The sequence below is a fragment of the Saccopteryx leptura genome, chromosome 3, assembly GCF_036850995.1.
Source record: "Saccopteryx leptura isolate mSacLep1 chromosome 3, mSacLep1_pri_phased_curated, whole genome shotgun sequence".
Taxonomy (NCBI): domain Eukaryota; kingdom Metazoa; phylum Chordata; class Mammalia; order Chiroptera; family Emballonuridae; genus Saccopteryx; species Saccopteryx leptura.
The window spans coordinates 371,545,875-371,571,665 of NC_089505.1; the positions used below are offsets into that span (position 1 = coordinate 371,545,875).

Genomic DNA, 25,791 nt, shown 5'->3' on the forward strand with positions numbered 1-25,791 from the left:
CGGAGAAGCTGGCGCAAACAGCTGGGAGCAGGAACGCAGCCCTCCCGGACCGCCCCACCCCCGCGCTGCCGGCTCAGTGGACTCGTCCGGCCTAGGCGCGCTGCGTGACGCACGGGGGGCGGGCCGAGTGCTGCGGGGGCGGGGCCGGCGCCCCGGGGCTGGCGAGACAAAGGGGAGGGCCGCGGGCAGCTCCGCCCCGAGCGCCCCGCCCCGCGCGGCCGGGCGGGCGGGCTTATGGCTCCCGCGCCCCCGCCGCCACCGCCATGTACTCTGCGGGTCCCCAGGCTGCCCCGGCTCCGCGCCGCGGCCGCCACCTCTCGCCCGGGCGCCCCGCACAGCCGCCGCGGGCCCCCGCGCCCGGCCCGGCTCCGGCCGCGCGTCCCCGCGTGGCCGTGAAGATGGCCTTCCGCAAGGCCTACTCCATCAAGGACAAGCTTCAGGCCATCGAGCGCGTCAAGGGCGGCGAGCGGCAGGCCAGCGTGTGCCGCGACTTCGGCGTGCCCGGCGGCACGCTGCGCGGCTGGCTCAAGGACGAGCCGAAGCTTCGCTGGTTCCTGGAGCAGCTCGGCGGCGAGGTGGGCACGCAGCGCAAGAAGATGCGGCTGGCCAACGAGGAGGAGATCGACCGCGCGGTGTACTCGTGGTTCCAGGCGCTGCGCCAGCACGGCGTGCCGCTGTCGGGGCCGCTCATCCAGGCGCAGGCGGAGGCCTTCGCGCGCCAGATCTACGGGCCCGAGTGCACCTTCAAGGCCAGCCACGGCTGGTTCTGGCGTTGGCAGAAGCGCCACGGCATCTCCAGCCAGCGCCTCTACGGCGAGGCCGAGCCCCCGGCCGTCGGCCCCGCGTCTGGCCCGCCGGTCAAGCAGGAGCCCGCGCGGCCTCCAGTCGCCAGCCCCCTGCCCAGCCGTGCCCCGGCCCCGCCGCCCCCCGCCGAGGGCGGCTATGGCGATGAGCAGATCTACAACGCCAACGTCACCGGCCTCTACTGGAAGCTGCTTCCGGAGCAAGCTGCGCCCCTGGGCGCGGGGGGCTGCGGCCGGCGCCGGCGGGACGACCGGGTCACGGTGCTACTGGCCGCTAACCTGACTGGCAGCCACAAGCTGAAGCCGCTGGTCATCGGGCAGCTGCCAGACCCGCCCAGTCTGCGTCACCACAACCAGGACAAGTTCCCGGCTTCCTATCGCTACAGCCCAGACGCCTGGCTCAGTCGCCCTCTGCTGCGGGGTTGGTTCTTTGAGGAGTTCGTCCCCGGCGTCAGGCGCTACCTGCGCCGCAGCTGCCTGCAGCAGAAGGCTGTGCTGCTGGTCGCCCACCCGCCCTGCCCGAATCCGGCTGCCAGGATGCCCGCCCTGGAGGAGAGTGAGGAGACCCCCAGGCGGTCCCGGCCTGAGCCCCTCAGTCCGCCGGAGGAGCTGCAGACTCCAGACGGCGCTGTGCGGGTGCTGTTCCTGTCCAAGGGCGGCAGCCAAGCGCACATCCCCGCCCCGCTGGAACAGGGCGTGGTGGCTGCTTTCAAGCAGCTGTACAAGCGAGAGCTGCTTCGGCTGGCTGTGTCCTGCTCCGGGGGCTCCCCTCTGGACTTCATGCGCAGCTTCATGCTCAAGGACATGCTGTACCTGGCGGGCCTGTCCTGGGACTTGGTGCAGGCGGGCAGCATTGAACGCTGCTGGCTGCTGGGCTTGCGGGCAGCCTTTGAGTCTCGGCCAGATGAGGCGTTTGCTGGGCAGCAGGCTGGCCAGGCTGAGGAGGCAGCTGAGCCCAGCAGGGTGCTCAGCGACCTCACACACCTAGCAGCCCTGGCTTACAAGCGCCTGGCGCCTGAGGAGGTGGCTCAGTGGTTGCACCTGGACGATGATGGTGGGCTGCCTGAGGGCTGCAGAGAGGAGACAGGCCCTGGCCGGCCCCCTGCGCTGGCCCCTGTGGCCTTTCCACCCCCAACCAGCCTACCTGCTCTCACGGAGGGTGGGGAGGAGAAGGAGGCTTCTGTGCCCACTGCTGGAGAGGCTGTTCGGGGTCTGGAAACAGCTCTGCGGTGGCTAGAGAGCCAAGACCCCCAGGAGGTGGGGCCACTAAAGCTGGCACAACTGCGCTCACTGATCAGCATGGCCAGGAGGCTGGGGGGCATTGGGCTCTCTCCTGCAGCCCTCAGCGATGGGGTGTGACCAAGCCAGTCCTATTGGCCCTTCAAGGGCCTTTGTCCTGCTGCACCTGGTGGGAGGGAACACACACACACAGTCTCCCTTCTGCTTCCCTTCCCTTCCCTTCCCTGGGGCGGCTCGCCCCATGGCTAGGGATTATAGGGAGCCCAGCCAGGCTTGGAGGTGCTCTGTTGGTGAAGGGTCATCCTGCTCCATTGGTGCTCCAGTCTCCTGGGGGTGCTTAAAAGGGGGCCCTGGGCTCATGCTCCTCCTCCCTGGGCAAGGAGGCCTGAGGCTATCTTTGGGCTCAGCTTCCATACACACCTGGCTCCCACACACCACAGCATTATCAGAGCACAGCTGGCTGTGTTCCTGCCCCAGCCCTCCCAACCCCCTGGCCTGTCAACTTGCACTGGACAAGGGCCTGATCCTCCTATGTACCCCGAGCCCTGGTGCTGCGTGGTTCCCACGCCACAGCCACAGTGTGTGTGACCTCAGTGGGGAGGCACACCCCTCAGTTTTGTTTTTATTGTATTAAGTCCACTTTGCAGATACTCTGGGGGGAGGGGGAGGGATGGTGTTTTAGTCCCCAGCCTGGGCCCAGTCTCGAACGGTGGGCTCCATGGGCTAGGAAGAGAGGACAGTGTCTAGTCCTTGGGGGTCCTGACGTTCCGGATGCTGCAAGGTTATAGATTTCTGTTCCACTCGGATTTTTAAATTTTCCTTAAAAGAATACATTTTATGAACAGCTCTCTTACTTCATGGGGTTGGTGTGCAGCTGGACTCAGGCCTTGGTGACTTGACCAATGACTGGACAAGCTCTCTGGACTCCTCCAGCCGCCACAGCCCACTTTGTCCAGGCCCCTGGCGTCCGCCTGCCCAGAGCAGGCCCAAGGCACTGACAGCCACACCAGTGCCTTGGGGTCCCCAGGCTCCTTCCCTTCCTGGCACGGCCAAGGCTGAGGGACTGCTCTTCTGGCCCAAGAATTGGACTTCCGGGTGTCAGTTTGAAAAGGGAAGAAAGCCTCCTGTATTTCAGCCCAGCTCGTACATGGTAGGCTGCCTCATCCACATGGTAGGCAGATCCCTGCTGGTGGTCTGAACCCCGGAGATTCCTGTCCCTCCGGGGGCTGCCTTTGCAGAGATGCTGCATAGAGCCCTTGTGAGGGGCAAGGGACTGGCAGTGAGGCGCTGAGTGCCCCAGACACTGTCCCCTACCCCAAGTTGTCTTGGTGGCCTAAGGCTGTAGACAGCTGGTGGATTTTTGGAATGGCTGCACCTCGGGAGGCCGCTAGAGGGTACCCCAGAGCAATTTCCACACAAGTCCAAGCACATAAACTTAGAGCGACCCCCAGTCAAAACACACACACACACACACATCTCAGATCTGAAAGCTGAGGGGAGGTGTGGAGAATCTGGGAGCATTTGGGAAGCAAGCCTTGGTGAGCCAGGCCCAGGGCAGCCACTCCCGCCAGGGCCCACCTGGCACCTCCCTTGCCAGCTGTCTGGAGCAGCCTTTGGCAGGCTGAGGCTGGCCCTGGATCTCTAACCCAAGCAGCTGGCCTGGGGCTTCAGGAATCCTGCCTCTTACACCATCTGCTGCTCCTGCTGATAAGGATCCAGGGTTGAGAGCCTGCTGGGTGTGTAAGAGGCAGACCTCAGCCCAGAAAGGGGCCCTAAGTGAGGGTACCCCTAAGGCTTCACGCAGGCCCAGAGGCTTCCGGGAGGAGCCCTTCATCCTGCATTACCACTGAGCCTTGGGACAAGGTGTCCATCTTGAGTCTTTCTTCCCCATCGAACCCTCTGGTGGACCTGGAGTTGTGGTCTGCAGTCTAATGAGACCAGTGTCAGGAGCAGGACCAGGACCCCTTGCCTGCCTCAAGCTGCTTCCTGGCACACCAGCCCCCGCCGTCTGAGGAATGGAGACTGTTCCTCAGCAGGAGGCTCTGACATGTCTGGATGGCCCTGAATGGGCACTGTATAAAATCAGGGTGGTCCAGGCTGCCTGGGGCCTTGAGAAGCTAGTATGGATGCCAGTCAAGTGTCTGGGGACCACTGGCTTCGCTGGGCCAGACCCCCTCATGACAGGGCCTGTAAAAGTGTCCTCTCTAGAATACAGGCACTGGGATCATGTGTGCCCTGTGCCAGAGGCTATAGGTGCCTGGCCCTGTGAGCAGTCCCACCAAGTCACTGTGACCCGAGGTCGTCCCAGGGTTCCATCCCAGTACTGCCGCTGCCTCGCAGCCGCCCATCTCCCCAAACTCCATGTGAAATCGTGCGGCAGCTGGCCAGAGGTTTCCTGCAGGAGACCCTAGACTTGTCTCTGCAATAGCTGAGGTAGACCCCAGCTGTTGGTCTCACTCCACAGCTTGCCCCTCATTGCCGTTATCTGCTGGGTCCATGGGCACTTAAGCTTGCCACCCTGGTTTGCGATGACCTGAGAATGAGGTGGTGGGTGCACCTGGGAAGGGTCTGGGTTGATAGTGCTAGAATCCCTTCATCCTTTGTCACTCGGCTGGGAAACCTGTCCTGGAGGATTGCACACATTCCCTGCCACAGTGCGGGGACCCATGTAGCCTGGGAGGTGCTCAGGTACAAAGCCATCAGCCTCCCCTCCATCCCAGTCACAGCTGTTAGATCAACACCAAAGACGTGCAAGTCACTGCTCTTCCACACAGTAGCCCTTGACCAGAGTCACTGTGGACAGCTGCCCTGTGGGCTTGGCAGTGGACAGGGAAGAGAAGCATGTGCACAGGCACTTCTGCTGAAGGCACCCTTGATTGACAGGCATGTTTTAAAGGGGTGAGACTGGGCTGCAAGAATCAAAGGGGGCCCTGTCATGCCTGTGGGGGTTGTGTGTTTGGAAAGTGGCCCCCCAGACATCAACCAGGGATGTGAGGCATGAGAGGAAGGGCAATGCTCTCAAGCTGAGAGGGCCGTCCTCAGGGATCTGGGGATCCCAGCCTGCTGGCCCAAATACAGATCTCCGTGGGGAGCCCAGGTGGGAACAGGGCCTTGGGTGGAGTTTGGCTCATGGGGAGGATGCCCATGGGGGGAGGCCTGACTCCAGTGGCATATCCCTGAGAGGACTGTGGGCTGGTGACCTGCTTGCTCTCTGAGGGGCCCTTTCACACCAGCCTCACTGATGGCGAGTTCACCTGGTCCAGTGGGCCCAGTGTGCTTTATAATAAAGGTTGAATGTGTCAACTTCACAAGCATCCCCTCTCTAAAGTCTTATTTGTGTAGCTGTGACCCGGTGCCTGGATCTAGAACACCGGATACGTTGGAAAAGTGGGGAGGGTATAGGAATGGAACACTCTGGAAAAGAAGACACCACTACCATAGGCACCAGTTTCTTGAAAAAGTCATTTTAACCTTGTGGTATAAGGTGAAAAGATCTGGCCAGCCAAAGGTCAGACTGCAGCTCTGTTCCCTCTTAGGCCAAGCCCTTTTGAATCAATGTGTCCTGTCATAGGCCACCACCATCTAGGGCAAGGCTGCCCCTCCAGCTGGGCTGGGGGCTCGCCAAGATGCCTCTCGTTCAGGGACTGGCCTCCTGGGCTGAGCCCGCCCTGGTCCCCCAGGATTGGAAGATGAGGCATTGCTGGGACCCACTGCCACATGGCTCGGGATGAGGTTAGGGGGCAGGGCTCTGATGGTGTGGGTCACTTTCCCATGCTGCCAGGCCTCCACAATTTGGTTTCACCAGCCTCCCATGAACTATTGGTCACTCTGTGCTATCAGACAGTGACTTTATTCCCATTGCACATGTCAAGAAACCTGGTGTGGAAATGGACTCAGGCTGACCCTTCAAACAAGTGGCAGGCCCAGGGTCAGACCAAAGGAAGGCGAGAATAGGGCGGGAGAGAGGCCCAGGTGCAGAGCCGACCTTGGTGCTGTGTGGGTGGCGGACCACCCACCAGGAGGGCACGGGCAGGCTGCTGCACACCAGCCCTCAGCCGCTTCACAGGTTACTTTTTTTTTTTTTTTTTTTTTTACAGAGAGAGTGTGTCAGAGAGGGATAGACAGGGACAGACAGACAGGAACGGAGAGAGATGAGGCACATCAATCATCAGTTTTTCGTTGTGACACCTTAGTTGTTCACTGACTGCTTTCTCCTATGTGCCTTGACCGGGGGCCTTCAGCAGACCAAGTGATCCCTTGCTCGAGCCAGCGACCTTGGGTCCAAGCTGGTGAGCTTTGCTCAAACCAGATGAGCCCACGCTCAAGCTGGCGACCTCGGGGTCTCGAACCTGGGTCCTCTACATCCCAGTCCGACGCTCTATCCACTGTGCCACTGCCTGGTCAGGCCACAGATTACTTTCTTAAAGCCTCAGCTGGTAGGTGGCAGTGGGAAAGGGGTGGCAGCCAGGGGAGCTCTAGCCTCTGGAGCTTTGGTGGGCGGGGAGTCCCCAGTGAGCCCTGGGGGAAGTACAGGGGACAGAGCTCCAGGTGCTCCCCTACCCCCACACACACCCAAAGGTTCCCACAGCCTCACTTCAGGCCCTGCTTCACAGCCTGTCAGTTCAGGGACACGCTGGAGAGCCAGGTCCTGCAGCCAGAGGCCAGGCCGTGGGCCCCTCCACGACTCCTGATGGAGAAGGTTCATCAGGGCTGGCTCCACCTGCCACCTGTGAGGAGTTTAGGCTCTGGGCAAGGGGCTCACACCCAGCTGAAGCCAGAGGTGTGGTCCCTGCTGGCCAACTCAGGGACAGGACACACGTGGTGGCATGACACTGCTGGCTTCACCAAGGGAAGCAGAACTGTTGTATAGATTCCTGTGTCTCAATGCCCCCAAGCCAGCTGCAGTCACACAGCTGCTCCCATGCCAGGGGCCCTGCTCACGGCTTCACCCATCAGCCAGCTGCAGGCATCTGACCAGCACTGCCGGTGCTCAGGCCCTCAGAACCCACATCTTCCCTGTGGTGAGCCATCGCCGTGTCTTGTGCCTGGGTGGAGGGGCAGGGAGCTCCTACTGCCGAGGGATCCCCTCCAGTCCTACCCCTCACATTCCCCGTGTGAGAAGCAGGGTGCAGCCGGGGAGGCTCTTGCAAGTTAGAGAGAACCACAGTGCTCAGGAAGGGGTCGGAAGAAGGGAATGGGGTTGGCAGGGCTGCTCTGGGCACCCAGGCCAGTGCCTGCCCCCTACTTCCTGCTGAGCTCCTTGGCCCTGGAGGTGGCAGCTTCCACTGCGCTCATGGTGGCTGCCCGCAGCCCGCCCTGCTCCAGAGCGTGCAGCCCGTAGATGGTGGTGCCCCCGGGCGTGCAAACATCCGTCCGCAGCTGGGCCGGGTGCTGTCCTTTCTGCAACAGCATCTTGGCGGTCCCCTGGGGAGAGGAGCATTGGGGGCCAGTGACTTGGGGGAGGTAGGTAGCCCCTTCTTTCTCTAGCTCAGCTTTGAAATGTGCAGTCAGCTTTGTCATGAGTCCTCACTGCCCCCAGGAGGCATACAGTTACTCACCAGCAAGGTCTGGGCGGCAATGCGGTGAGCCATGCCACTGGGCATGCCCATCTTGATGGCACCTTCGGCCAGGGCTTCAGAGAATGTGCACACCTGTGGGGGCAGCAGTGTCAAAGCCAGCGCTCTCCTGGACAGAGTGCCCAGCCTGGAGAAGGCTCGGAACCTTCAGGAACAAGGCCCAGAGCACCAGCCACCAGTGCAGGGTCCAGGGCTAGGGCCTGAGCCCCAGGGTCTGACAAGGGCCAGCTCAAAGGCCCAGCAAGGCAAGGATGTGGAGGAAAGCAGAGCTTATGGGAAGCTGGGGACCAAGCTCTCAGGTCCCGAGAGGAGGGGCACTTGCAGGGACTGGGGAAGGCCCCGCTTGGCTGATGGTGGGAGACCAGGTAACACTCACGAAGGCCACGCCACTGCCGCTGAGGGCCGTGTGGATGTCCACGTAGGCCTCAGGTACCTCCTCACACTGCCCACAGGCCTCCAGCAGAGTCTGCAGGAGCTCGGCCTCGCTGCTCCCGGCACGGCGGCCCCGAGCTATCACTATGGCCCCCTCCTGGACCATGCAGGGCAGGTTAGGCAAGACCCGCAGCACCCGTGCGGCTGGAGGCAGCAGCTGGCCAGAGAGAGGGATAGTCAGGGAGGCTGTGGGATCGCCCGGCCAGTCAGACACACACCTTGGCCACTCTCCTTCCTCCGGTTCCCCAGTGTGAGTGCCGGGAAGAGCCCTAACCCCAGGCCCCTTAGCCACCTGGCCACTTCTGCAGGCTGGCATGGAAGCTGTCTGCCACACATCCCACCCATACTGAGCCCAAGCTAAAGCTGATCAGGGATGGCAAAAGCTGCGAAGCTGATTCTGCCCAGAACGGCCTACTCTGGGGTCACAGCCTCCTTCCCACCTCATCCCCCTGGGCCACTCACCTCCTCGAGGATGCTCAGAGAGACTCCAGCAGCCACAGACACCAAGATGTGCTCAGAGGTGACCACAGGGGCCACCTCTGCCAGGACACCTGGCAAGATGTGGGGCTTGGTGGCAAAGAAGACAACTGAGCAGTTCTGAAGCACCTCCTGGTTGGAATGGGTGGTCTGGCAGCCCAGAGCCTACACCGGGAATGCAGAAATTGGGAGGGGGTGAGTGGGAATCCTCCCAGACCATGGCCCTGCTCTGCATTCCCACGGGGCACCGTGGGTCTTGCCCACTGCAAATGCCTGTACCATCCCCATGCCCACTGCCTGGGACTCACCCAGACCACCTATTCTTTTTTTTTGTATTTTTCTGAAGCTGGAAATGGGGAGAGACAGTCAGACAGACTCCCGCATGCGCCCGACCGGGATCCACCCGGCACGCCCACCAGGGGCGATGCTCTGCCCACCAGGGGGCGATGCTCTGCCCACCAGGGGCGTCGCTCTGCCGCAACCAGAGCCACTCTAGCTCCTGGGGCAGAGGCCAAGGAGCCATCCCCAGCGCCCGGGCCATCTTTGCTCCAATGGAGCCTTGGCTGCGGGAGGGGAAGAGAGAGACAGAGAGGAAGGGGGGGTGGTGGAGAAGCAAATGGGCGCTTCTCCTATGTGCCCTGGCCGGGAATCGAACCCGGGTCCCCCACACGCCAGGCCGACGCTCTACCGCTGAGCCAACCAGCCAGGGCCCAGACCACCTATCTTGCTTAGGACCCAACCCTGAGTCTCACAGACACCCTGATATCAGAGCACTGTGAGTCTCCCAACCCCAATGAGTGCCTATGACCATTCCTACCTCCCGAACCAATGCACACACGCACACACATGCATATACACATATACATGCACGCAGAAACGTGTGTACGCCCAGACCCCTTTACTTTCCCCAACCCCCCAGAACCTTGACTTTCCTCTGCCCTCTGACCTTCCCTTCTCCAGCCCAGCACAGCCAGTCTCAAACTTTAGCTACATAAGCCACACTTCCTTGGCCTCAAGAAGTACCACACTAGCCAGTTAGCTCAGTCAGTTAGAGCATTGTCCTGAAACTCCAAGGTTGCGGGTTCAATCCCCGGACAGGGCATATATGGGTAGAGACCAGTGAATACACAACTCAGTGGAACAACAAATTAATGCTTCTCTCTCTCTTTAGGCAAATTTAAAAAAAAGCCTGACCAGGCGGTGGCGCAGTAGATAGAGCGTTGGACTGGGATGCAGAAGGATCCAGGTTCGAGACCCCAAGGTCGCCAGCTTGAGCGCGGGCTCATCTGGTTTGAGCAAAAAGCTCACTGGCTTGGACCCAAGGTCGTTGGCTCCAGCAAGGGGTTACTCGGTCTGCTGAAGGCCCACGGTCAAGGCACATATGAGAAAGCAATCAATGAACAACTAAGAAGTCGCAATGCGCAACGAGAAACTAATGATTGATGCTTCTCATCTCTCTCCATTCCTGTCTGTCTGTCCCTGTCTATCTCTGCCTCTGTAAAAAAAAAGTCCCCTCCAGGCCTCTGGGGGAAGTCTCAATCCAGAAGAGCTGGACCCCAACTCACCCGGAAGCGACAGAGGTTCCTGTCCGTTGGTGCACTAGCCAGCACGTGCTGGGCTTCCACTTTTCCTGGAGAGAAAGGTGAAGGCTGGTGTCAATAAGGAGACAAGGGGAAGGAAGGAGGGGGAGGAGCCAGCATGGCCTGCGCCTTAGGAAGGCTGTCAGGTTCAGCCATGCCTGGGCCGTCTTGGCCCTTGGCTGGCCTGAGACCCTCCAAGAACCCAAGGGCTCAGCAGGGGTGCTCTAAGCCGCAGCACCAGGCAATCAGATCCATTTAATTCTACTCAGCAGTCACTACCACTGCCCACTGCTGCAAGTCCAGAGGCTAGGAGCTTGCCTCATCTTCTGAGGACAAAGATTCCAGGGGACTCTGCCTCCAAGGACTGGAAGCCTGGAGAGGAAGGGGGCATGATGGCTAGGGAGGCCAAACTGGGGCCGAGCTTCCCTGGGAGAGGGTGCATCTGTGTGCTGGGACATCCAAGCAGAGGTTAAGCGCTTATTTGGTAGAAATCATCTATGTTTGTCGAGTGTGGGGCTAGGGAGGTTAGATTTCTGTAATGTCTAACAAGATGGCAGAAATGCACCCTAAACCTGAACCCAGAACTGATTAATCGTGGCCGTGATGTCCACTGTGCACTGCACAGTACTGGTTGGTATATGTGTGCAGTGCAGCCCTGGGAGGCAGGTGATACTGCTGGGTTTTACAGATAAAACACCTGAGACTTGCAGTAAAGTATTTTATAACTGATTTTGATGCCCTTGGACTTTGATATATGGCCGAAGGCAGAAAGCCAGCCCATTATCTGGTCAAGTTTTCTAATTCCTGTGGAGTAGGATTAAGACAGCATTGTCATCTGGCAGGAAACCAGAGTTTTCCACAGGGAATGATTTGGCCCCAAATGTTTATAGTGCGGAGGCTGAGAAATTCTGTAGGGTACCCCCAGGCCTGGAGCCGTCATTCAAACAGGAAAAAGAATTGGAAGGCTCAGAGAGGTCAAGCAACCCGACCAAGGCCAGAGAATTGGCAGATCCCAGGCTCTGAGCCAGCCCTGACCAAGAGAAGTATCACTCAAGCCATACAAGCCATACACATTACTACATTTTCCAGTAGTCACATGAAACAAGAAAGAAGACTCTGGTGAAGTTAACTGCATTATATTTTATTTAACCCCCAAATAGTATCCTTCCAATACATAATCAATATTAAGAATTACTAAGATACATTACTTCTCCTTTTTTTGTGCTAATGTTCCAAACCCGGTGTCTATCTTATTCTATGCACTCACACAGCCCTTCTCACTTCGGACCAGCCACACTGCAAGTGCTCTATTGGCCACACGCGGCTGGCGGCTACCGTGGGGACAGCCCCACTCTAACAGTCCTGCTGTGTTCTCAGAAAGAAGCGGAGTCCCGAGGGCAGGATCCGCGTTCCGCCCTGGCCCACGCGCGCACGGACCTGCTTCATGCACCCTGGGACGCCTGCGCGCAGGTCCCCGGCTGCTCAGTCCGCGGGATTCATGCCTCTGGGCAGGTGAGCTCCAGCCAGTAAGCCCGTCCCTCCCGTAGCAGATCACACCAAGCTCGCGGCGCCCCACCTGCTCGGATGAGACCCTGCGCGATGGCCTCCGCCATGCGGCCTGCGCCCACGAAGCCCACGGAGCCCACGCGCGGAGGGGCGGGTTCTGCAGCCGCCGCCGCCATCTCGCCGCCGGGTGCCAGCAGACGCGCGGGGCCACGCTCCTCGGGCCGTCAATGGGCTGCGCCGCCCCGCTCCTCCCTCGCCATTGGCTGCCGGCACCGCCCCGCTTCCCCCTCGCTATTGGCTGCCGGCACCGCCCCGCTTCCCCCTCGCTATTGGCTGCCGGCACCGCCCCGCTTCCCCCTCGCTATTGGCTGCTGGCACCGCACGCCCCGCCCCCTCACGTCGGCTCGGGATCCGCGCTCTCCAGCCAGTTGAGCTGTGGGTCCCGCTGCCTCTCAGTTCATTGGCCCGAGAGTTCAGCGTCAGGACCTGGGAGCGAGACACCCCGAGCGGTGGGGCGGGGCTGGCGGCGCCGGGGACGGTCCAGCGCGAAGAAGCGCCTGGGTCCCGGGGCTGAGGGCGAAATTCTGGGCGCGTGTGTGCAGATTCTGAGGGTTATCAGACCTGATGCCCTGGAAATGGTTGACCCATAAACCTTTCTCTTTTTTTTGTCTTAAAAAGTGCCCTTTTCCGAAGGATGGCTTGAGAAACACCACTCAAAGGCGAAGGGTCGGGATGGGTGGGGTCTCCGCTGACCCATCCCAGAGGTCGGTGCCCTGGAGCGTGCCTGCTGGGTGTCCCTCGTGGGGACGCTGCGGAGTCCGTGAGGCCACTGATTTGGATGGTCGCGGGGCAGCTGAGCTTCCAGGAGAGACATCCTACCTTCTGCATGGCAGAACCAGATCCTGATTCTGATGCAAAACCGGCAGGCAGGGTCCCCCGACTATGGGCTGTCATCCTGGCAGGTCAGGGGCCGGGGGCTGGGGCCCCGCCAGCCTCAGGCCCGGTTCTCTGGGTGGAAGCAGCGTGCTCAGCGCCCTGGTTCTCCGTTTGGAGCCTAGGAGTGGGCTCAGGTGCGAAGGACAGGGACTGTGCCTGGTCAGAGCTTGTGATCCGATCCTTCCCAAGCTGCAGCGGCTCCAGGTGACAGCATAAAACTGGCACTGCCAGCGAAACGGGAGCGGATGTTTAGCTTTTCTGTTTTCAAGTTCCTCCAGCCAGCTGGGATCCAGGTTTGCCTGGGCCTCGCAGAGCGCTGCAGGGAGGGGGCAGGAGGCCTTCCTGAGGATGATTGGTTCTGAGGGGGCCGGGGCCATCTTAGAAACCGATAGGAAGGGTAGGGATGGGTGTAGGGTGTACTCGTCATTTTTTATTGAAATAGGAAAAATAAGGCTTCAAGATATGACTGTAGTTTTGTGGGGAGTTTTGTTTGTTTTTACTGTTCACCTCGTCTAAAACTGCGTTTTAAGTATTTATTTTCTTGTAAACTCTACTTTAAGACATTTACTAAGCTCAACAGTAGAATTTCCTAATTCATTCGACATTGCCCCTGCAGTGTGTGACCTGGATCTGGGCGGGGATGAGTGCCACTCAGCAGCTGACCTGACAGCTGACCCCTCAGTCTGAGGACCTGCCTTCTGTGTGGGGAAACAGCCCCTCTGTGGTACACACACGGAGGACACCGGGGACACCACAGGACACACAGCCACTATGTGTCCAGGCTTTTCTGTTCTGTGCTGGCCTTCCCATTGTTCTCACCCAGCTGACCCAATCTCCAACTCAGGAGCCACCCCTCCACCCCATCCCTGAACCCCCCACATAGTGAGCCTCCATTCACAAAAAGCTGCAGCCCCGGGGGTTACATGAAGGGTAGACACGGGTCTTGGAGCTCCAGGTCCTGGGAGAGAGGGTCCCTCCAGAGTGTTTTCGGACAAACAGGCAGTGCTACCATTCTACATGGTAGGGTGGGCGTTCAGAGAGGAAGGACCACCCCGCAGCTGAGACCTAAAAGGTGGGGAGGCACTGACAGGAGAGGGGCTCCATGCCAGCCCCAGGGAGGCCTGCAGGATAGACACCTGGGCTTTCCTGAGAGTGAAGGGCGGTGACAAGTGCAGTGAGATGTCAGCTGGGCTTGTGGAGAGAGGTTGGGACTTCTGTGCCTGGCACTGAGAGACAGTCACTACCACTGGAATAGATGAAGGAATGGAGTGTAAGCCCAGCCTGGGTTAGAGGAAACCCGGAAGTCATCAGCATGAAGGTGACAGAAGGCTCTGGGCAAGAGGGGTCCTGTGAAGAGGTGGGGCCCAGGCCAGGGAAGTTGTCTGGGTCCTGGGCAGGGCAGTCAGTCCAGCAAGGGGCTTTGGAGCTAGGTATTCCTGGGTCTACACCCAAGCTAGCACTGACCGGCTGGCCGGGGAAAAATCATGCCACCTGTCTGGACTTTGCACCTCTCCCATTGAGAATGGGAGGCCTGTGCCACTCACTTCCTGCCCGCCAGGCCCAGCAGGCTCCTCTGGGTGGCCCTTGTTACTGTACACACTGCCTTTCCATGTCCCCACTTCTGCCACCCAGGGGCAATTGGCCACCGTGGTCTAGCAGATCTCTGGGGCGGAGCAGTTAGCTGGAAAACAGTCGGCCCTGGGGCTAGCCGGGCTGGGGGAGGTCGTGCCTGGTGTGGAGCACAGCTAGCTGGCACAGAGCTGCTGGGGCCAGGCCTGTGAAGCGTACTTTATTGGCTCCCAGGAGCGGGAGAACAGTATCAGAAGTGAACACACTCAGGACCCGGGCACCAAGGAGCAAGGTGCCAGGCCCGGCCAAGCCTTGGTTTCCCTGAGGAATGTGAACAGTGGCCCCACTGGACAGCTGCCTGGAGCCACCCTGGTGGAAGGGGTAGAGTGTTGGCCTGAGTTGCTGGGCAGTGCCCTCAGGCTCCTGGTGGCCACTGGGCTCTGCCAGCTAACCGAGCAGCCACGGGAGTCTTGGGAAGCCGGCGCCTGGCCCACCACCACATTTCACTTGCGGGCCTGCTCATAGTTTTCAGTGAACCAGGTACAGGTCTCCTTCACAGCTGCAGAGGGCAGATGGGAGGGTGGCAGGTGAGGACCAGGGCTGCACTGACCTCCACAGGAGCTGGGAAGGTGGGGGACCCAGTGTCACAGGGTAGTCACCCCTTTGTGTCCCGCTGTCTGATGAGGATGTGGAGACCAAACCTGCCAGGTGTCCACCCCCAGCAGGCAGTAAGAAGCTGAGGCCGAGGGAGGGGCAGTGGTCACCAAAAGCCAAGAAGGAGAGGCCAGGTCTTGAGGGACGGGTTGGGAGGGCCACAGGAGGAGCTGGGGGGCTCACCCTGCTTGAAGGGCGTGAACCGGAATTCGGGCAGGTAGGCCCGCAGCTTGCAGTTACTGGCCGTCTTCTTAAACTGTCCGTCGGACTTGGTGGTGTCAAACTGGGTGCCTGGTCAAGGCCACAGCGGAAGGGGCAGCCCCACCCTCCCCTGAGCCTGCCTGTGAACCTCTTCTGCCTTTCCCTGGGGACCCTCCGGGAGATAGAAGACCCCCCCCCCCGATGTCAAGGTGAGCACCATCTGTGTATCAGACGGTCAGTCTGGGGACCCTCTGGGAGATAGAAGACCCCCCCCCCGATGTCAAGGTGAGCACCATCTGTGCATCAGACGGTCAGTCTGGGGACCCTCCGGGAGATAGAAGACCCCCCCCAGATGTCAAGGTGAGCACCATCTGTGCATCAGACGGTTAGTCTGGGGACCCTCTGGGAGATGGAAGACCCCCCCTCCCGATGTCAAGGTGAGCACCATCTGTGCACCAGACGGTCAGTCTGGGGACCCTCTGGGAGATGGAAGACCCCCCCCGATGTCAAGGTGAGCACCATCTGTGCACCAGACGGTCAGTCTGGGGACCCTCTGGGAGATGGAAGACCCCCCCCGATGTCAAGGTGAGCACCATCTGTGCATCAGCCGGTCAGTCTGGGGACCCTCTGGGAGATAGAAGACCCCCCCTCCCGATGTCAAGGTGAGCACCATCTGTGCATCAGACGGTCAGTCTGGGGACCCTCTGGGAGATGGAAGACCCCCCCCCGATGTCAAGGTGAGCACCATCTGTGCATCAGACGGTCAGTCTGGGGACCCTCTGGGAGATAGAAGACCCCCCTCCCCAATGTCAAGGTGAGCACCATCTGTGCACCAGACGGTCAGTCTGGGGACCCTCTGGGAGATGGAAGACCCCCCCCCGATGTCAAGGTGAGCACCATCTGTGTATCAGACGGTCAGTCTGGGGACCCTCCGGGAGATAGAAGACCCCCCCCCCATGTCAAGGTGAGCACCATCTGTGCACCAGACGGTCAGTCTGGGGACCCTCTGGGAGATGGAAGACCCCCCCCCGATGTCAAGGTGAGCACCATCTGTGCATCAGACGGTCAGTCTGGGGACCCTCTGGGAGATGGAAGACCCCCCCCCGATGTCAAGGTGAGCACCATCTGTGCATCAGATGGTCAGTCTGGGGACCCTCCGGGAGATGGAAGACCCCCCCCCCGATGTCAAGGTGAGCACCATCTGTGCACCAGACGATCAGTCTGGGGACCCTCCGGGAGATGGAAGACCCCCCCCAGATGTCAAGGTGAGCACCATCTGTGCATCAGACGGTCAGTCTGGGGACCCTCTGGGAGATGGAAGACCCCCCCTCCCGATGTCAAGGTGAGCACCATCTGTGTATCAGACGGTCACTCTGGTGACCCTCCGGGAGATAGAAGACCCCCCCCAGATGTCAAGGTGAGCACCATCTGTGTATCAGACGGTCAGTCTGGGGACCCTCCGGGAGATAGAAGACCCCCCCCCCCGATGTCAAGGTGAGCACCATCTGTGTATCAGACGGTCAGTCTGGGGACCCTCCGGGAGATAGAAGACCCCCCCCCCCCGATGTCAAGGTGAGCACCATCTGTGCACCAGACGGTCAGTCTGGGGACCCTCCGGGAGATAGAAGATCCCCCCCTCCGATGTCAAGGTGAGCACCATCTGTGTATCAGACGGTCAGTCTGGGGACCCTCCGGGAGATAGAAGATCCCCCCTCCCGATGTCAAGGTGAGCACCATCTGTGCATCAGACGGTCAGTCTGGGGACCCTCCGGGAGATAGAAGACCCCCCCCCATGTCAAGGTGAGCACCATCTGTGCATCAGACGGTCAGTCTGGGGACCCTCTGGGAGATGGAAGACCCCCCCTCCCGATGTCAAGGTGAGCACCATCTGTGCACCAGACGGTCAGTCTGGGGACCCTCTGGGAGATGGAAGACCCCCCCCCCCCGATGTCAAGGTGAGCACCATCTGTGTATCAGACGGTCAGTCTGGGGACCCTCCGGGAGATGGAAGACCCCCCCCCCCGATGTCAAGGTGAGCACCATCTGTGTATCAGACGGTCAGTCTTGCGTGGGCCGGGGGGCCCCCACAGCGCTCCACCAGAGCCGGAGGATACGGTGACCTCGCCGTGGAAGTCCATGGCCTCCACCACAGCCTCGGCCGCCTCCCGGATAGAAACCTCATCCTCCTCGCCCACTGTGGGGACCAAGGGGCCAAAGGCCAGGTCAGGCCTCCTCGGCCTGGTCCCGCTGCCACCCCACCCCTCACAGGTGTCCCCCCCCGTGGAGCGAGGGTGGGGCTGCAAGGTGCCCACCTGACAGGATGATGGGCTCCACCTCGCTGTACTCCCGCAGGACCCAGATAAAGAGCCGGGCAAGGTCCTAGAGTCAGACAGGCAAGGTCAGAGGCCACGAGTTCTGGCCAAACGGGGATACTGGTCACCTCCCCCAAGCGCTCCTGTCCAGTGGGGGCACAGCCCAGAGGCCAGGGTCCCTCCCCTTTGGGTAGTCCTTGGCCAGCTCAGTCCCAATGGACCAAGTCCTTTCTCTTGCTGAGCTCAGAGCTGCACCTAGCAACCCCCACGGGGACTCGGCCAGGGTGTCAGCCTGGACCCTCCCCCCTGCCCCAGCTCCCCTAGGCGCCCCCACAGCCAGCATGGCCAGCCTGGGTGGGGGCAGATGTTCCGGAGGGAGCTGTGCACCCTACTGCACGAACCAGCGAGTAGATAAACTGCCTCCGAGGCTTCCCTGTGCCCCAGACCGTCAGGGCCGAGCCGCTGCCTGCAGATTCAGGGAGGAGCGGATGTCAGAGGCGGTGCCAGCCGCTGGGCGCCTCCCCACTGAGCCCCAGGGACCCCGCCGGGAGGGCGATCGGGCCAGTGCGCGCTGGGCCGGGCGGCAGGTCCCACTCACTCTTGGCCAGGTGCACCTTGTGGATGAGGCCGGGCAGCACGTGGCCATCCTCAATGCTGAAGTTGTCGTGGGGCCCGAAGACGTTGGTGGGGATGACCGCCGTGAAGGTGCAGCCGTGCTGCTGGAAGTAGGCCCTGCAGAGGCACGGCGTCTCCTCCAGCCCTCGCTCTGGGGACACTCACCTCACCCCACCCTGGCCTCTCACAGGTGGGAACACCAGAGGCTGGCAAAGGAGGGAGGGAGGTGAGCACAGGGAGCCCAGTGGGGTCGCCCGTGGAGCCCCGCCCACCCTAGGGCCCCCCCTTTTCTCCTGCTCCCGGTTAGCCTCAGAACCTGTTCTGCACGTCGATCATCCTCTTGGCATAGGAGTAGCCAAAGTTGCTGCTGTGCGGCGGCCCGTTGTGGATCTGGGGGAGCAGAGGAGACTGCTTCCTGGCCCTACCCCCAGGCCCGATCCCACCCCCAGGCCCAGCCCCACCCTCTCACCATGGTCTCATCGATAGGGTAGGTGGTCTTGTCAGGGAAGATGCAGGTAGACAGGCAGGAGACCACCTTGCGTGCTCCCACCTCGAAGGCCGAGTGCAGGACGTTGTCGTTGATGTGCACGTTTTTCCTCTGGGGGGTCGGTGGTGACAGGTTCAGGCCCCTCCAGGCAGAACCCCAGCCCCCCCTACCTGCGCCTCCAGGGACAGAAGTGGGGACACACCCCGGCCCCTCTGACATGGGCCGTACCTGAGCCAGTTTGTCCTCACTGCTCTGCCCCTCCTGACCTGACACCCTGAGCAGGCAGGCCTGCTCCCGGGACTGCAGGAGGGTCTGGGCTGCCCGGGGGGAGAGGATGCACTCCTCACCTCAGGGCTAGGCCCCAGCCACAGGGGCTTCTGCGGGCAGGGCTAGTACAGAGGCAGGAAGGAGCTAAGAGGACCCCATCTGGCCATGGGGCAGAAGGGGCCCCTCCAGTCACCCACCCCAGAGCAGCTCACCCTGCTCTACTGCCTAGGACAGTGGTTGGCAAACCACGGCTCGCGAGCCACGTGCGGCTCTTTGGCCCCTGGAGTGTGGCCAGCTTAGGAGCACCCTAATTAAGTTAATAATAATGTACCTACCTATATAGTTTATGTTTAAAAAACTTGGCTCTCAAAAGAAATTTCAATCGTTGTGCTGTTGATATTTGGCTCTGTTGACTAATGGGTTTGCTGACCACTGGCCTAGGAGCAGTCAAGCCTTTGGGCAGTGCCACCCCTCCCTCCTTCCCTTCCGGAAATTGGGCATTTGGATCAGTCTGGGAAGAAGGGAGAGGTGGTGGCTAGGCCTGCTGGGAAGGCTGTGACTGAGGCGAGGAGAGCCCAGGCAGACGAGCCCCGGGCAGAATCTGGTCTGAGCCTCTGTCCTCCCAGTGCCTGGAGCAGGGCTGAACCACACCAAGGCCAGCTGCCCAGAAATGGTGGGGCCAACCCTTGGGCACAGCCTGGCAGCTCCCCGTTCTCCTGCTCTTTATACTGTATCTCCCTCCCCCCAGGGCACACACTAAAAACCCAGAACCCAGCGCACAGCTCTGTACCCAGTGGGCCTGGCTCAGTGCCATTGGGCCAGAGAGGTCCTGGTAGCAGGAGAGTCAAGAGGCTCAGGGGGCGGAACCAGCCCCAAGTCACACAGTGAACACCGGCTTCTCTCAGTTCCCCCAATCCGCTGGTCAGCTCCATGGCTTTTTTCTATGAGGCCAAATGCCCCCAGGTCCACCTGCATGCCCCTAGGCCTACATACAGAGCAAGTGTGGGTCACTGGAGGGTCCCCACCAGGATGTGCCAGGCCCTGACCATCAGGAACATCCTGAGGCTAAAACACGAATGTGGCAAGCTGGTTAGGAAGTTCCAAGAACCTGGCACCTGGCTCCCAGAGCTCGTTGGGACCCTCACTTACCCAGAAGTCCAAGTTGTATTTGATATTCCGGAACAAGCCCCCAACCATTGCAGCAAGGTGGATGACATGTGTGGGCCGGACCTTTCCAAACAGTGCTCGGGCCTGTGCCGCATCCCTGGGGGTAGCCAGGCTGTCAGGGATCTCCTCGAAGGCCTGAGGGGACTAGCACCCTGGGGTTGGAGTACTGGGGACAAGAGCTGGGCAGTGCCGATGGCGTGCCAACAGGGAAAGGGGCCAGTGCATGCCCTGGCTGCTACGAGGGTGTGGGCTTCCAGGAAGAGATGGGAGGACGTTTGCCTAGAAGCAAAGCTGTGCACACCCAGGCCACACCAGCCACCTGGCAGGGAGGTCACAGACACGAGGTCACCAGGCTCAGGGACAGGCCTGGCCCGGAGCTGTCTGGAGGGGGTGCTGCAGGCACGGGCCACTCACGTGAGATCGGCGTCCCTGGAGGAGACAAACACCCACTCCTCTCCCGGCAGCCTGGCCCCTTCTGCTACCACCTTCTGGATGGCTCTGCCCACCAGCCCAGAGCCCCCGGTCACGAGGATCCGCATGGACCCCTGGGGCTCACCCATGATGGCTGCACCTGTAGGGCCAAAGGGTTTCAGGCTGAGGTCATCCTGCTTCTTTCCAACAGAACTCCACTCCTCTGAGATGCCCCTGCTTAGGGTCACCGCCTTTAGCACTGGGCCCCACAACAGTGGCTCCCTGGGGCAGCTGGCACAGGATGACGCCCCCAGGGAAAAAGATGGCTTCTGGGGACCAGAAAGACCCAGCTGGCCTGAGCCATTCCTCCTCTCAGCCCTCTGCTCAGAGCCCAGGGGCGTTGGGGCTACCAGCCAGCCAACAGAGCCTGTCCCAAGTTCCACCAGGCCACAGGGTGCCACCACCCTCGAGTACTCTATCTTGGGGGCTGGAAATCTGCCCCCTACAGGAATGCTCCGACCCCGCTGCAGGACCTCTGTCCAGCCCTGATGGGAGAGGCCTGCCCAGACATACGTTGCTCCCGACTGCACAGTCCAGCAGCAGGCTTGCGAGGGAGACCCTCCCTCCGCGGCCGGCCCCTCTACAACGCCCTCGGATCCCTCCTTAGGCTCAAGGCCACCTCCAAGCCCACGGGGCCCCTCTCACTCCCGGAATCCCCAACCGCGCCTTCGGGTCCTGTCCCACGCCTCCGGGATGCCGGCACCCCTCAGGGCTCTCCGGCTGTCATGGAGCGCCCAGGCCCCGGCTTGCCACGCCGCACTCTCCTAGCGTTCTCTCTGTGTCCCGAGGGATCTCACCTGTACCCCACCTCACCTGCCCGGTGTCGGGATTGCTACTTCCGGCGCTGCCGTCTGCAGCGCGCGCCTGGTTCCAGCGGGAGAAGGCAGGGCCCAGGGGCCCACCCATGGCATTCTGGGACGTGGAGTCCTCGCCAGGCGCCCGGGCGATGCGGTGGAGTGGAACCCCGGCGCGCGCAGCAGCCTGGGAAATGGAGTTGTCGCGGTTTCTGCATCCACGAGGCTGGTCCTAGCCAGGGGGTGCGGGGTTGGGGGGGTGGGGGTGGCGCTGATCCTGGCAGGCGTGGTGGCCTCAGGACGTCCGGGCCAAGACTGCCTTAACAAGGCCGTGGCGCAGGGCGCGACCCTGCTGGGGAAGGGAGCGGAAGGCGAAAGCAGAGGCCGCGCATCGCTGAAGCACGGTTACCGCTCAGCCGGCGCGCTGCTGATTTGGCGGGACCTGGATCTCGGTGTGCTCGCACTGTGAGCCCACAGGCCTGGGGTGCGACGCGGCCCAGTGGTAGCCCGCTGCGGGTTTCCAGGAGACAGAAAGAAGCTGCAGGCAGAGCTGGAGCTTCGCTGGGCTCCCCTAGACTGTGGCCAAAGGCAGGCAGGGAGACACTTAGCCTTCAAGTAGTGCTATATGATCTGTCCAGGAACGCCAAGATTTCGGTGGGTGATCTCGGCACACAGAGGCACAGTCTTTCCTGTCTCCTTGATGCTCGGGCAGCATTTGGCCAGCTAACTGTCATATCGATCTTAACGTGTTTCGCGACTCCTGGCTTATTTCATACAGCTGGTCTCATATTTCTAGCTCACCAGATTTTTTTTTTTTTTTTTTTTTTGATTTTTCCGAAGCTGGAAACAGGGAGGCAGTCAGACAGACTCCCGCATGCGCCCGACCGGGATCCACCCGGCACGCCCACCAGGGGGCGACGCTCTGCCCATCCGGGGCGTCGCTCCGTCGCGACCAGAGCCACTCCAGCGCCTGGGGCAGAGGCCAAGGAGCCACCCCCAGCGCCTGGGCTATCCTTTGCTCCAATGGGGAAGAGAGAGACAGAGAGGAAGGAGAGGGGGAGGGGTGGAGAAGCAGATGGGCGCCTCTCCTGTGTGCCCTGGCCGGGAATCGAACCCGGGACTTCCGCACGCCAGGCCGACGCTCCACCACTGAGCCAACCGGCCAGGGCACAGCTGGTCTCATATTTTGACCATATGTTTTAATAGCTTTTCATGTTATTATTGTACAGAAAGCATCTGTACTATGCAAACATTCTCTGTGGAGTGATGAGCTGAAAAGGCAATTTAAGTAAAAGACACACTCTTCATGTTTCATATTGCCTGTCAAGCAAAAAACATGCAAGGAAGTGAAACTGCGCAGGTGAGGCCTTCAGTGCCAAACAGCATCAGGGCTACGGGCCCAGGATGCATGAATCACACATCCCACTGCAACAAATTCGGAAAAAAGAAAAAGAAAAAAAACACCAAACTCCAGAACCAAATGAGGACTAGAAGGGTTCTGGGCTGGTCTTGCTGTGACGCTGCACTGCGGGTTTTGGGCCATCGTTCTGGGGGTCTTCCATTTTTATAGAGGCCTGGAGCCAGTCCCAAGCCTTCTCTCCAACCGCTGCTTTCAAAGCTTAACTGGCCAATGTCCAAGCTGCATCCCTGCCAAGTGGGCTTTCGGATGGTTTCTAAAGCTTGACTTCCAGATGAAACTTTTCACACATCTCGCGCACCAGAACGGCCTCTCCCGGGTGTATATCCGCTAGTAATTGAAGGTCTTCTCGCACAGGAAGGGCTTCTTGCTGCTGCGGACCCAGTGGTGGTGGTCAAGCTGCAGCGTGGAGAGGCGCGTAAAGGCGCAGCCACACTCCCCCGCACGCGAGAGGCTTCTCAGCACTTAGTGAAGCTGGACTGGCTTAGCGCTGACCCGGCTAGAGAAACCCAGGGCTACGGTGCGGGACTGGCCTCTGGTGGTGGCCGCAGCGCAGGCAGTACTGCAGGGCAGGGACCGTGGCGGGTGTGGATAGCTGCGGGGCTATCGCCGGGGTCCAGCGGGGCGCTCAAGGTGGGCGCGCCTTGATTCGGGAGCCAGCCTACCCACTGGCCCCAGTGCGAGAGCTCAGCGGGCAGGGCCCACGCGCGGTGGGCAGGAACCCTACTGGCTTCTCCCTTCTGTGTGTGTGTGTGTGTGTGTGTGTGTGTGTGTGTGTGGTTGTAGATTTTGTTTTAACTTGCATTTCCCGCTTTTTCGCGCTTGTTTTTGCGCTCATTGTTGAAGATAGTGATTCATCATCAGACACAAATGAGGACAAGCTAATGGATGGGAGTTTTGACAGTGATGAGTTGTATGAATTTTGTGATGAATAAAACTTGAGTTCAATAACTTTATGTATTACTTTTTTTTTCTCCAAAATTCGAGCCCCAAAATTAAGGTGCGTCTTACACATGGGAACATCTTATACATGGGGAAATACGGCAGTTGTTGTGGCACCTTAATTATTCATTGATTGCTTCTCATACCAGCCCCTTGCTCAAGCCAAAGACCTGTGGTCTCAAGCCAGCGGCCATGGGTTCATCTGCATGATCCCACGCTTAGGCCAACGGCCCGCACTCAAGCTGGGAAGGCTGCGCTCAAGCCTGCAACCTCGAGGATTTCGGACTTGGGACCTCAGCGTCCCAGATCACCCTCTATCCTTGGCTCCACCACGGTTCAGGCTCCTCCTTCCTCTTTGTCCTCACAGGCCCCGCCCCTCCGCTGGCCTTGGTAACCGCCTCCGGCGCGCTGGCGCTCAAGCCACACCCCCATGGCCTCTAGACCCTGCCTCCCTAGCGGAAGTGAGTTTGTGTCCCGCATTACTTGATTTACCTGCTCTGGCTCACCTAGGATGCTTGCAGAAGACATAGATCAGGGGTCCCCAAACTTTTTACACATGGGGCCAGTTCCCTGTCCCTCAGACTGTTGGAAGGCTGGACTATAAAAAAAACTGTGAACAAATCCCTATGCACACTGCACATATCTTATTTTAAAGTAAAAAAAACAAAACGGGAATAAATACAATATTTAAAATAAAGAACAAGTAAATTTAAATCAACAAACTGATCAGTATTTCTTTATTTATTTATTCATTTTAGAGAGGAGGAAAGAGAGAGAGACAGAGAGAGAGGAGAGACAGGGGAGGAGCTAGAAGAACCAACTCCCATATGTGCCTTGACCAGGCAAGCCCAGGGTTTGGAACCGGCGACCTCAGCATTTCCAGGTCGACGCTTTATCCACTGCGCCACCACAGGTCAGGCACTGATCAGTATTTCAATGGGAACTATGGGCCTGCTTTTGGCTAATGAGATGGTCAATGTGCTCCTCTCACTGACCACCAATGAAAGAGATGCCCCTTCTGGAAGTGCAGCGGTGGCCTGATAAATGGCCTCAGGGGGCTGCATGCGGCCCACGGGCCATAGCTTGGGGACCCCTGACATAGATTATGGAGTTTGTGGCTTGAACGTTCTAGTGTTGCGAGTCAGGGTAGACTCGGGAATGAATTTTGATAGATTCTCCTGGAGACTTGCTAAAGGCAGCCATCCTATCTAAGATGCTCCTCTTCCAGCTCCACCAGGTGGTGGCGCAATGGATAGAGCGTTGGACTGGGATGTGGAAGACCCAAGTTTGAGACCCCAAGGTCGCCAGCTTGAGCGCAGGCTCATCTGGTTTGAGCAAGGCTCACCAGCTTGGACCCAAGGTCTCTGGCTTGAGCAAGGGGTTACTTGGTCTGCTGTAGCCTCCTGGTCAAGGCACATATGAGAAAGCAATCAATGAACAACTAAGGTGTCTCAACAAAGAATTGATGCTTCTCATCTCTCTCTGTTCCTGTCTGTCTGTCCCTATCTATCTGTCTCTATTAAAAAAAAAAAAAAAAACATGCTCCTGTTCCTTGGACAGTTCACATCTCCTCCACTGCTTGGGCAGTGCTGCCCTGTGTCCCCACTGTAGAGGACATCAAGTCACACACTCATGGGTGTCTCTGTTCCCCATGATCTGGGCTTGGCTTTAGCACAGCTGTATCTTACAAAGAAAAAGAATAAAAGAGAGAGGTGACTAGCCCTGATGTCAGGAACATGTGTAGTTGTTTAATTTTTTTTTGTGTGTGTATTTTTCCGAAGTTGGAAACGGGGAGGCAGTCAGACAGACTCCCGCATGTGCCCAACCGGGATCCACCCGGCATGCCCACCAGGGAGCGATGCTCTGCTCATCTGGGGTGTCGCTCTGTTGCAACCAGAGCCATTCTAGCGCCTGAGGCAGAGGCTGTGTAGCCATCCGCAGCGCCTGGGCCAACTTTGCTCCAATGGAGCCTCGGCTGCGGGAGGGGAAGAGAGAGACAGAGAGGAAGGAGAGGGGGAGGGGTGGAGAAGCAGATGGGCACTTCTCCTGTGTGTCCTGGCCGGGAATCGAACCCAGGACTCCTGCACGCCAGGCCGACGCTCTACCACTGAGCAAACCGGCCAGGGCCTAGTTGTTTAATTTTTTTTTTTTTTTTTTACAGAGACAGAGAGTGAGTCAGAGAGAGAGATAGACAGGGACAGACAGACAGGAACGGAGAGAGATGAGAAGCATCAATCATTAGTTTTTCATTGCGCGTTGCAACACCTTAGTTGTTCATTGATTGCTTTCTCATATGTGCCTTGACCGCGGGCCTTCAGCGGACTGAGTAACCCCTTGCTGGAGCCA

At 59.7% G+C, this 25,791-nt stretch overlaps 3 protein-coding genes across 4 annotated transcripts; 1 reads left to right on the forward strand and 2 right to left on the reverse strand.

The window, feature by feature from the left end:
* The first annotated feature begins 208 nt into the window (after nt 1-208).
* Nucleotides 209-2,884, forward strand: TIGD5 (tigger transposable element derived 5). Its single transcript, XM_066379638.1, has one exon. It carries the CDS (start codon nt 264-266, stop codon nt 2,160-2,162), a length of 1,899 nt encoding a protein of 632 aa, XP_066235735.1. The 5' UTR covers nt 209-263; the 3' UTR covers nt 2,163-2,884.
* Nucleotides 2,885-5,873: 2,989 nt separating this feature from the next.
* On the reverse strand, nt 5,874-11,849 carry PYCR3 (pyrroline-5-carboxylate reductase 3). Its single transcript, XM_066379676.1, has 6 exons — nt 11,684-11,849; nt 10,093-10,157; nt 8,513-8,692; nt 7,995-8,207; nt 7,601-7,693; nt 5,874-7,466 (listed from the first exon to the last, which is right to left on the reverse strand). The coding sequence occupies exons 1-6, from the start codon at nt 11,787-11,789 to the stop codon at nt 7,284-7,286; spliced, it is 840 nt and encodes a 279-aa protein (XP_066235773.1). The 5' UTR covers nt 11,790-11,849; the 3' UTR covers nt 5,874-7,283.
* A 1,829-nt stretch (nt 11,850-13,678) lies between these two features.
* On the reverse strand, nt 13,679-21,205 carry GFUS (GDP-L-fucose synthase). 2 transcript variants are annotated; one of them, XM_066379672.1, is made up of 11 exons: nt 21,090-21,205; nt 20,236-20,392; nt 19,804-19,918; nt 18,370-18,498; nt 18,217-18,290; nt 17,884-18,017; nt 17,687-17,751; nt 17,286-17,352; nt 17,088-17,167; nt 14,956-15,055; nt 13,679-14,677 (listed from the first exon to the last, which is right to left on the reverse strand). In XM_066379672.1, exons 1-11 carry the CDS (start codon nt 21,196-21,198, stop codon nt 14,622-14,624), a joined length of 1,086 nt encoding a protein of 361 aa, XP_066235769.1. In that variant the 5' UTR covers nt 21,199-21,205; the 3' UTR covers nt 13,679-14,621. The 2 variants fall into 2 exon arrangements, with proteins under 2 accessions (XP_066235769.1, XP_066235770.1); XM_066379673.1 differs by lacking the exon at nt 21,090-21,205 and adding an exon at nt 20,938-21,059.
* Between the last annotated feature and the right edge of the window lie 4,586 nt (nt 21,206-25,791).

Excerpts from the sequence above, each read along its gene's own strand:
- PYCR3 (XM_066379676.1), bottom strand. The coding sequence starts at position 11,789 with ATGGCGGCGGCGGCTGCAGAACCCGCCCCTCCGCGCGTGGGCTCCGTG. Across the intron at positions 8,693-10,092 it reads GGAACCTCTGTCGCTTCCGG|GCTCTGGGCTGCCAGACCAC; the intron begins GTGAGTTGGGGT and ends TTCCCGGTGTAG. Across the intron at positions 7,694-7,994 it reads GCGGCAGTGGCGTGGCCTTC|GTGTGCACATTCTCTGAAGC; the intron begins GTGAGTGTTACC and ends CTGCCCCCACAG.
- TIGD5 (XM_066379638.1), top strand. The coding sequence starts at position 264 with ATGTACTCTGCGGGTCCCCAGGCTGCCCCGGCTCCGCGCCGCGGCCGC.
- GFUS (XM_066379672.1), bottom strand. The coding sequence starts at position 21,198 with ATGGGTGGGCCCCTGGGCCCTGCCTTCTCCCGCTGGAACCAGGCGCGC. Across the intron at positions 17,168-17,285 it reads GGAGCCCATCATCCTGTCAG|TGGGCGAGGAGGATGAGGTT; the intron begins GTGGGCACCTTG and ends TGGTCCCCACAG. Across the intron at positions 14,678-14,955 it reads GTTCACGCCCTTCAAGCAGG|CTGTGAAGGAGACCTGTACC; the intron begins GTGAGCCCCCCA and ends TGCCCTCTGCAG.